The 9,438-nt window shown below is 55.7% G+C and overlaps 1 protein-coding gene across 2 annotated transcripts; it reads left to right on the forward strand.

Annotated features, from left to right (window-relative positions):
* Window positions 1–275: 275 nt before the first annotated feature.
* Window positions 276–8,724, forward strand: GBGT1 (globoside alpha-1,3-N-acetylgalactosaminyltransferase 1 (FORS blood group); the record flags this gene model as incomplete). 2 transcript variants are annotated; one of them, XM_082842496.1, is made up of 6 exons in its annotated part: window positions 276–346; window positions 938–1,003; window positions 5,379–5,429; window positions 5,512–5,547; window positions 6,272–6,406; window positions 7,512–8,724. In XM_082842496.1, the coding sequence occupies 6 exons, from the start codon at window positions 276–278 to the stop codon at window positions 8,194–8,196; spliced, it is 1,044 nt and encodes a 347-aa protein (XP_082698622.1). In that variant the 3' UTR covers window positions 8,197–8,724. The 2 variants fall into 2 exon arrangements, with proteins under 2 accessions (XP_082698622.1, XP_082698623.1); XM_082842497.1 differs by lacking the exon at window positions 5,379–5,429.
* Window positions 8,725–9,438: the final 714 nt, after the last annotated feature.

A 9,438-nucleotide genomic window follows, 5' to 3' on the forward strand; every position in this document is an offset into this window, starting at 1 on the left:
AGCCTCTGTCCTTCAGAACTGCCAGACCTGGGCCTGGGCCCAGCAGGCCGAGGAGACAGCTGGAATCCACATTCCCCGGGTGAGGCCGCCCAGGGGAGGGCAGGGCAGCAAAAATGGGGCCACTGTCCTGTGGATAAGGAGCATTCCTTTGCAGGTGTTTCCCGGACCCCGGAGACACAGGCTCCGAGCCCGACACCTCTGAGAGAGGTGGGCTGATTCACCAAGGCACACCCAGACTCTGCAGGTACCCAGGCTCAGATGCTGCCCACCCAGCGATGCACTGCCCCAGACTAGCCCTGGGCCTGGGGTTCTGCCTGCTGGTGGGCATGGCCCTCTGCTCTCTGTGGTGAGCATACCCCATGGAGCCCTCCCTCCCTACCCCAGACCCCTCCGTCTCTCAGCATCTCAACCCCCAAACCTTGACCCCTTCACAGGATTCCCAGGTCCCACCCCCTTCTCTCGGTGCACCTGTCCCTTCACCCCAGCCCCAGTAAGACTGAACTAGCCTGGCTTATGTATTTTGCTTTGCACTGGCCTGGCCTTCGCACTTGCTCTTCCCTCTGCCTGGACTGTTCTTCTAGCCATGTTAATGTTTATGCTCCAGAATTCACCCTATGTGTTCTTCCCACAAAGCTCTGGGGGCCGCCCCCAACCACCAGCCCCCTGTGTGCAGGGCCTGGCGTCAAGAACATTCCTGTCCCAGGAATGAATGGCTGCACGGCTAATGACTCATTGCGGCTAATGACTCATTGCAGAAGACCAGGAGGCTTTGTCCTCCGAGGTCAGCCAGACCCAAGGAATGATTGGGCGGGGGCGGGGGGGAGGGGAGGTGTATCCCAGGTGCACCAGGCGGGGCCTGCATTCCCACTGACATGCAGCAAAGTGAGTTTTCAGCCTCATGTGCAAAGTCAGGTCAACAGATGTATTTCCTTCCCAGGGTGTATGTCGAGAACTGGCTGCCGGTCTCCTATGTGCCCTATTATCTCCCCTGCCCAGAGATCTTGTAAGTATGGGCCAGGGCGAATTGGGGGCCCCCGGAGTGGAGGGGGTGAGCGGGTTTTTAAGGTCACTTTGGAGGTTCTTAGGTCCTAAGCTCATGATTCTGAGCAGTTTGATGAGCTGCCACAGGTGTGGAGTGAAATTCCCCCGTTTCAGTCCTTGGGTGTCCTTGCGGTGCCCCCTCCACAGTTGTGACCTTGAGCATGTTGCATAGCTCTGAGCCTCACTTGCTGTATCTGTAAAATGGGATGATAGCGGTGCCCCTCCCGAGCCAGCCAGAGCATGGGGTACTGTAATGATGCCTGTAAATATCCTGGTGTTGCACCTGGCACGTAGGAGGTGCTCAGGAAAGAGTGCTTTCAGGACTTGACTTCTTTTTCGTTTTTTAATACATTTATTTATTTTATTTTATTTTTTATTTTTGGCTGCATTGGGTCTTCTTGGCTGCACACGGGCTTTCTCTAGTTGTGGTGACCGGGGCCACTCTTTGTTGAGACGCGCGGGCTTCTCATTGCGGTGGCTTCTCTTGTTGCGGAGCATGGTCTCTAGGTCGCGGGCTTCAGTAGTCGTGGCATGTGGGCTCAGGAGTTGTGGCTCGCAGTCTTAGTTGCTCCGCGGCCTGTGGGATCTCCCTGGACCAGGGATCGAACCCTTGTCCCCTGCATTGGCAGGCGGATTCTTAACCACCGCGCCACCAGGGAAGTCCAGGACTTGACATTTTGCTCAATTTTGTGTTCTCTGTGGCTTCAAAGAAGAAATGGACACGTGACCAGTCTCCCCCACATAACAAATCTGACATTTTGTCAGTTAAGAGTGAAAAAGATTTGGTTACAGATGAACCTAGAACTTGAAATGATTCCTACTGATTGCGTCACTTTTTATATCCAATATCAAACGTATCTCAGACTTGCCAAGATGGGATGGAACAGTCTGCTGTTCAGATCGCCCCAGCGCTCTTGTCGTTCAGCTGTCATTAGCGAATAATTCTCTGCCCTGGGCAGGTTGTTCTGTGACAGCGCCAGCCTGATCCCAGTGACGTCCTCTCACCGTGCTCTGTTTCATGCCCCAAATGAGTGCTGGTTTATAAGAACCAGTGTGTTTCCCAGCCAAGTCCTCTGTGTCATCAGACTAAAACTAATAACAACAATTTTCAAAGTCCGAAAAAAAAAGAGTGAAAAAGGTGATTTGGGACAGTCTCAAGGGACATTTGGCCACCCAGCCTTGTTTTTCATGACAGCAAAAGGAAAGTTTAAAATCTGGATGATAGACTACTAACTAACAACAAAGTGTGTTTCACTATTATAAACATAGAATACAGTAAATTAGGAGGCTGGATAACAGAAGAGACAAAAGAAAATGAAATACCCTCTTGTGTTTTGCTGGTCCAAGTCACACTCTGACTCCAAAGTTCATTGTCAGCTCGTTGGTTGCTACGCTTTCTATCTGAACAGATTGTTCTAAAAAGCAGAAAGGCTGCTTGGTATCGAAAGTAGCTGTGACCACAGCGTTTTTGTGATTTTTATCCAGTTTCCCCAGAATTGGCTTGCTTTTTTGGCATCTGGTCACCATCATTTTATTCCACCCAGGGACTGGGCCCTAATTCTTGAATCCCTCTCCCTTTCCCACCAGCAAGTTTGCAGCATTTAGGTTGTTTCCAATTTCCCAGCGTTCTAAATCAGTTTGTAGTGAGCAGCTTTGGATAGGCCGCTTTTTCCATCTTAAAGATCCTTTCCTTTGGTAAGTTTCTGAGCCAAAGGATATGGCTGAAGTATTCATCCATCGCGTCAGGTTGCTCTCCAGGGGGACAGGGGCACACACACACTCGAACTCACACAGATATGCCACCCCCTCCACCCCGCTGCAGCTGCATTGCACCTGGGCCGGTGCTGGAAGTATTAGGTGCTATGAAAAACAAAAAGCAAACCACCTTGCTGACTCCAGACATGGGAAATGCGATGTGGTTTGAATTTCATTTCTTTGATTCCTACCAGGCCCTCACCTCCCCCACGCCTTCCCATTAACTGAATTTCCTCTTTGGCAACTCGCCTGCTCCAGCACCTTCTCTCCTTGGCCTGTCGGTGGGTCCTCTATCACCACCCTTGGCCGAAAGTACTTGCTACATTTTTTTTTCTTTGCAGCTGGTCTGGCTTTTGGTTCTACTGAGTTACTTTTTTTTAATAGATTAAAGTTGGAGAGTTTCGTTTGTTTGAAATGGTCACATCGTCCCCTCTGTTCACTTGGATCTCTTTACTTTTAGTTTCATGACCTTCAGAGGTTTGGAAACGTGAAGTTCCTTTTTTTGGCGCTGGCTCATCTGTGGCTTTGGAATTCTTCTGTCTAACCCGTGAAAGTGGCCAGAGCAGAGTTGTGTCCAGGCTGGTGGGGGAAAGGGAAATACCGACGGCCAGGGAAGTGTGGAACAAGGGCCCCTTTCCCCTTCGCACTTCTGACCACCTTCTCAGAGTCCCATCACTTTCTTTTCTTCTTTCTTTTTTTTTTCTTTTTGAAGATGTTGTCTTCTTTATTTATTTTTGGCTGTGCTGTGCAGCACGCAGGATCTTAGTTCCCTGACCAGGAATCAAACCCGCACGCACCCCCTGCAGTGGAAGCGTGGATGGCCAGGGAAGTCCCCCTATCCCTTTCTGAGCAGGGGCCTAACATGTGCTTGTCTGTGTGAAACTAAGGCAGGGGGCCAATTGGATGGATCAACTTTTAAAAATTGTTGCTTCCAGAGTATAGACTGATCACAGAAGGACACATATAATAGGGTTTCACTTCTAAGAGATCTCTGGAATAGTCATATTTATAGAGACGGAAGTAGGAACAATGTTACCAGGGGCTGGGAGAGGGAATGGGGAGTTAGTGTTTCGGGGGAACAGGGTCTCAGTTTGGGAAATGAAAAAGTTCTGGACGTGGATGGGGGTGATGGTTGCCCGACAATGTGAATGTCCTTTAACGCCCCTGAACTGTACACTTTCAAATGGTTAAAATGGGAAATCTTTGTTATGTATATCTTACCACACACACAAAGCATAGACTGAAAAAACTAGGAAAGCTCCAGGAGGCTTAAGCCATCCCATGGTAGGTGACGTACTGAAGAGACCCAAGTGGACGGCAGGCACCCACGTCCTCGGGTGGTCTGAGCCTTACAGGCGAGCTCAGGCCTCTGCTGGAACAGGTTCTGACCCGGTCCCTGGGTGGCCTTGAGCAAGCCTTCCCATCCCCCAGGCCTCACTTCCACCCTGCGGAGCGATATTATTGTCCCCATTTTAAGGGTGAGGGAACTAAACCCCGAGGAGTGAGATGTCCGGCCCCTGGTCTCTCCAGCCAGCTGGTTTCAGAGCCAGAGGCATGTCACTGGCAGCCTCCTGTGTCTGACCCTGTCGCCAGCCACCTCCTTCCTTAATCAGCCCTCCTTCCTAATCCCCCCAGGTTGGCCGCAGCTAGTGGGGGCCAGCCACACAGACAGCCTGCCAAGAAGGGGCCAGGGTGCTGCCCTTACCATTCGCTCTGTGCTGGGCACTGGCTGACAGGCCCCGACTTACATACCTCTCTTACCTCTCACGACAGCTCTAAGGGTTAAGGGTGCTGCCTCATTTTACAGATAAGGGAAAATGGGTGTATCAGTCAGCCTTCCACTAAAGAAACAGAACCAGGAAGAGGGAGGGAGACTGACTGACTGACTGACTGATTGATTGATTGAAAGCGATCGGCTTACACGACTGTGGGGTGGCGAAGCCGTCTGAAATCCACGGAGCGGGCCATCGGGAAGGGTGGGCTGGAACTCTTCGGCAGGAGCTGACACTACTGTCCACCGGCAGAACTTCTTCTTCAGGGAAACCTCAGTTCTATGCTGTAGCTTTTCAACTGCCCATACCGGGCCTGCCAGACTGTGGAGGATGGTGTAGATGTCACTGACATCTACAAAACCTGTACCTTCACAGCGACGCCTTGATTGGTGGTTGTGTAACTGGCTTCTTCAACTGACCGTCACCGTAGGTTCAGGTTAAGTAACTCGCCCACCCAGGCTAGAAAGTGGCAGAACTGGGCTCACCGGGCCTTTACAGCTCCGCAGACCTTCTCCCCAGTGCCCAGGCTCTTCCAGAGCCATATGTTTGAAAGAGAGACAGAAAAAGACTTTGGAGACAGATGGTACCAGGCTGGAATCACTGCCCTGCCACACGGTGACCCTGGATAGACCGCCTCTATAGGAGTCCAGCCCCGACAGAGTGGACAGGGCAGTGGGGGTGGGTCAAGGGCATCTGGGGGGTTGGGGGTGCCTGTCCCATGGGGGTGCTTGACCTTGACCTCATCCTTCCCTGCTGAGTGTTTCTGCCCCCCCACCGGCACTAATGGCTCTGTCTCACCTCTCCCACCAGCAACATGAAGCTGCAGTACAAGGGGGAGAAGCCATTCCAGCCTGTGACACCGTAAGCAGACTGTCACTTCCCCCTTTGTGGCCCCGGGGTTGGGGGCTGCCTCCCCTTAACCACTCACCCTTCTTGATTACAGATCACAGTACCCTCAGCCCAAGCTGCTGGAGCAAAAGTAGGTGTTGATTAGGGCCTGGGCACAGAATGGGGAGACCTGGGGTGGAGGTGGGGGCGCGGGCCTCTGATCTGGAAGTTGGGGTACTGGAGGTGTCCACTGGCCTCGGGGTCTGGGTCGTCTGGGACCTGGGCTCCGGTCCAGCTCTGTCACTAGCTGTGTGACCTTGGACAAGTTAGCCAACCACTCTGGGATTTTTCTGCACAGGTGGATAATAATAATACCCACCTGATAGGAGGTTGGAGGACCAGATGAGACGGTGTTTGCAAAGTGCACAGCAGGGAATTCCCTGGCAGTCCAAGTGGTTAGGACTCCGTGCTTTCACTGCTGGAGGGCCTGGGTTCAATCCGTGGTCAGGCAACTGAGATCTCTCAAGCTGCGTGGCGCGGCCAAAAGTAATAATAATAATAATAACGCAGAGCACTGTGCCTTCTGCGTAGTCGTGCTCGATCCGTTGTTGATGATGAGGTTGATGACCCCCGTCTCCGAGGCACTTAGCGGGCACCGGAAATGCCAGGCTCCTCTAGACGCTGGGCATGCGTTAACTCCTGGTCTTGACCACGCTGGGAAGTAGCTATGACTATCCCCACTTTCCACATGAGGATACTGGGGCCCAGAGACGGGGATGAAGCTGCCCAGGGTCACACAGCTCTGGCAGGGCCAAGATGAGAGGGAGGCTTTCCCAGGGGAGGGTCTCAGCCCCCACGGCCTCCTCTGCTGCCAGGCCCACAGAGTTCCTGACGCTCACACCCTGGCTAGCGCCCATCGTCTCCGAGGGAACCTTCGAGCCGGAACTTCTGCATCATATCTACCAGCCGCTGAACCTGACCGTCGGGGTCACGGTGTTTGCCGTGGGGAAGTGAGTCGTGGGCTGGGCTGGGCTGGGGGAAGGGGGGTTATAAATTCTGAGCCCCAGGAATTTATAGTCTGGGGAGAGACAGGACCCCAACCCGGGCACCAGGGAGGCCCTGAACCAGGTGCTGTGCAGGTGGGAAGGTACAGAGTGGAGTATGCTGGTGGGAGGGGAGCTTCCTGGAGGAAGGGGGTCTGGCCCTGGCATGGAAGTGGGGAGGGGGAGGCAGCCCAGGTGAGGGGGCAGCAGGAGCCTTTGTCAGGAGACACCCTTGTCCCTTCACCCCTTCTGCTTCCCCTGAACCGTCCAGGCAGGTGTGAAGGAGTGGAAAGCCCCCCAGACCACCGCATAGAATTGGGGGTCCGTGATCAGGCCACAGGCAGGTCAAGAGACCCAGGCAGAGCCGGCCCATCCTTGGGGACCCTCTCTCCTCCAGCCTCCGGCCTGCGGGCTCTCTGGACACCTCCTGTTTTCCCCTCTCCTTCCTCACCCCGCCTGCCCTTTCCTTTAGGAGCCATCACCTGGCAGCTTCCCTCTGGGTCCCTTTCTGGGACTCCTGAGAGAGGGACCCTAATGGGTCCCCAGCAGCTAAGCACTGGCCAGATGATGGATGGCCCAGCGGGGATCAGGGGACCCCCCCACCCCTGGCCCAATCGGCACCCAGCACCCAGCACCACTCACCTTCCCTTGACTCGGCCACTTCCCCGTTTCTTGGCTCCTTTCCTCTCTCTGAGGCTCAGTGTCTGTGCCTAGGAGGTGGGGACTGTGGTCCCTGCCTTCTAGGGAGTTTATGAGGCTAGAAGGAGAGAAGAATCCCTTAGAACACTGCCTGGCACTTAGTAAGTGCTCAGTAAAAGTTAGCTCAGTCTGTGAATATGAGCCATCAATTATCATTATTAGGACGGTCTTAAGAGGTTGGTACTAAGATGGTGGGAATTTGACAGACAGGGACCCCGAGGGGCGGACCTGAGTGACTTCTTGAGATGGGAAGCCGGGAGGTGGACCCCAGCCTGGCCAGCCCCAGCCCTGTCCGTGTGGTGCTAGCACCTAGTGGGGACCCAGGCAGTGGCCCCGCTGAGGCCACGGGGCATGATGGGATTCTCTCCACCAGGTACACCCAGTTCGTCCAGCGCTTCCTGGAGTCAGCCGAGCAGTTCTTCATGCAGGGGTTCCGGGTCCACTACTATGTCTTCACTAACGACCCCACGGCCGTTCCTCGGGTCCGCCTGGGCTCCGGCCGCCTCGTCAGCGTCATCCCCGTCCTGAGGCACTCCCGCTGGGAGGAGATCTCCACACGCCGCATGCAGAGGATCAGCCAGCACATTGCCGAGAGGGCGCACCGGGAGGTCGACTACCTCTTCTGCCTCGATGTGGACATGGTGTTCCGGAACCCGTGGGGCCCCGAGACCTTGGGGGACCTGGTCGCTGCCATTCACCCCGGCTACTTCGCTGTTCCCCGCCAGCAGTTCCCCTACGAGCGCCGGCCTCTTTCCACCGCCTTTGTGGCGGATGGCGAGGGGGATTTCTATTACGGCGGGGCGGTCTTTGGGGGGCGGGTGGCCGAGGTGTACGAGTTTACCAGAGGCTGCCACATGGGCATCCTGGCAGACAAGGCCAACGGCATCATGGCGGCCTGGCAGGAGGAGAGTCACCTGAACCGCCGCTTCATCTCACATAAGCCCTCCAAAGTGCTGTCCCCCGAGTACCTCTGGGATGACAGGAAGCCCCAGCCCGCCAGCCTGAAGCTGATCCGCTTTTCTACCCTCGACAAGGACACCGACTGGCTGAGAAGCTGATGGCTGAGCCGGGGCTGCCGTGGATAGGGGGGACCCCAGTGAGCGCCCAGCTCACCGGAGCCTCCCTGCACCGGTGCCTCACTTCTCAAGCCTTAAGTGAGACCAGCCCTGTGCTGTCTACCTCTCAGTCTGCCAGCAGAATCCAATGGGAAGATGGGCCTGTGAAGACCTTTGTAAACTGTGAAGGGTGGTGCGCATATGAGGAGAACGCCAAGATCATGTAGCCTGTGTCCCAAGAACAGCAGGACAGGAGGCGGGGAGCCCAGAGGTGGAAAACGACAGGGCCCGGCAGGCCTCACCCAGCACACGCGCCTTGGGGCGGGCTCTGGAGTCTCAGCCCCGCCCAGTGCCTCAAATTCCCCCTCTGCCCCCCTTCTGTTGCCTGTTGCCCTTAAAGTTGCACTTCGAACACTGTGTGAAAGGCATCCCGGACCCCTTTTCTCTGGCTGCAGGGGTCCTGGATACTGTGATGTCCCCCAGCCACACGGAGCCAGTTCCTCGCTCAGGTCCCTGAGGGAGCCTTTGAGATCGCCCAGGTCTAGGCTCGCTCTGGTTTCATGTCCCACCTCCCTTGAGGTGCACCACACTCCCTGGCACCAGCCGCCTCCTTTGTAAGAGGGTTTGGGCAGTTTTTAATAAAGGTGGCGTGTGCTTGGCCCTAACCGGGGTTTCGTCACCTGCACATCCGGGTATCTTGGCCACCAGCCCGCAGGGATGCAGACAGCCTGGGTTGCAAATACACTCAGCTCGGGTGGGTGTGGTCAGGGTACAGTTTTCCAGAGAACCTAGGCTGATGCCGCTGCAACAGACAGGATTTCACCCTGCTTCTCCTGGGAGATGGGTGAAGTGGAAGTGTCGCCAGATATGCTCTCCTGCGTTGGGGGGCGCAGAGCCCACCAGCTGGATACCCTGTGGGGTCTTGGTCCCTGAGCACATAGCAAATATGTCTGCCGGGGCTCCTGCATCCGCGGTCAGCCTTAGCCCTGGGATGCCCCGGCAGGCCTGGGGCCCCAAGGCCATGGTGCAGGCCAGGATTAGAGGGTCTTCAGAGTCCTGCGGTGGTTCCCTCTGCCTGGTGGGACAGAGATGCAGCGGGGGGTGGCCCAGTGTCCACTCCCCTGGGGGCAGCAGCATCTTTGCCACGTAAGGCAGGGGCGGAGGGCGGGGGGGCGATGCGGTCTGTGGCCACGTCGGGAGGAGGGGGAACCCACCCACCTGACCACCCCTGGCAAAACGGGGGCC

This window comes from Leucopleurus acutus (genome assembly GCF_964270905.1).
Source record: "Leucopleurus acutus genome assembly, chromosome: 7".
NCBI lineage: Eukaryota > Metazoa > Chordata > Mammalia > Artiodactyla > Delphinidae > Leucopleurus > Leucopleurus acutus.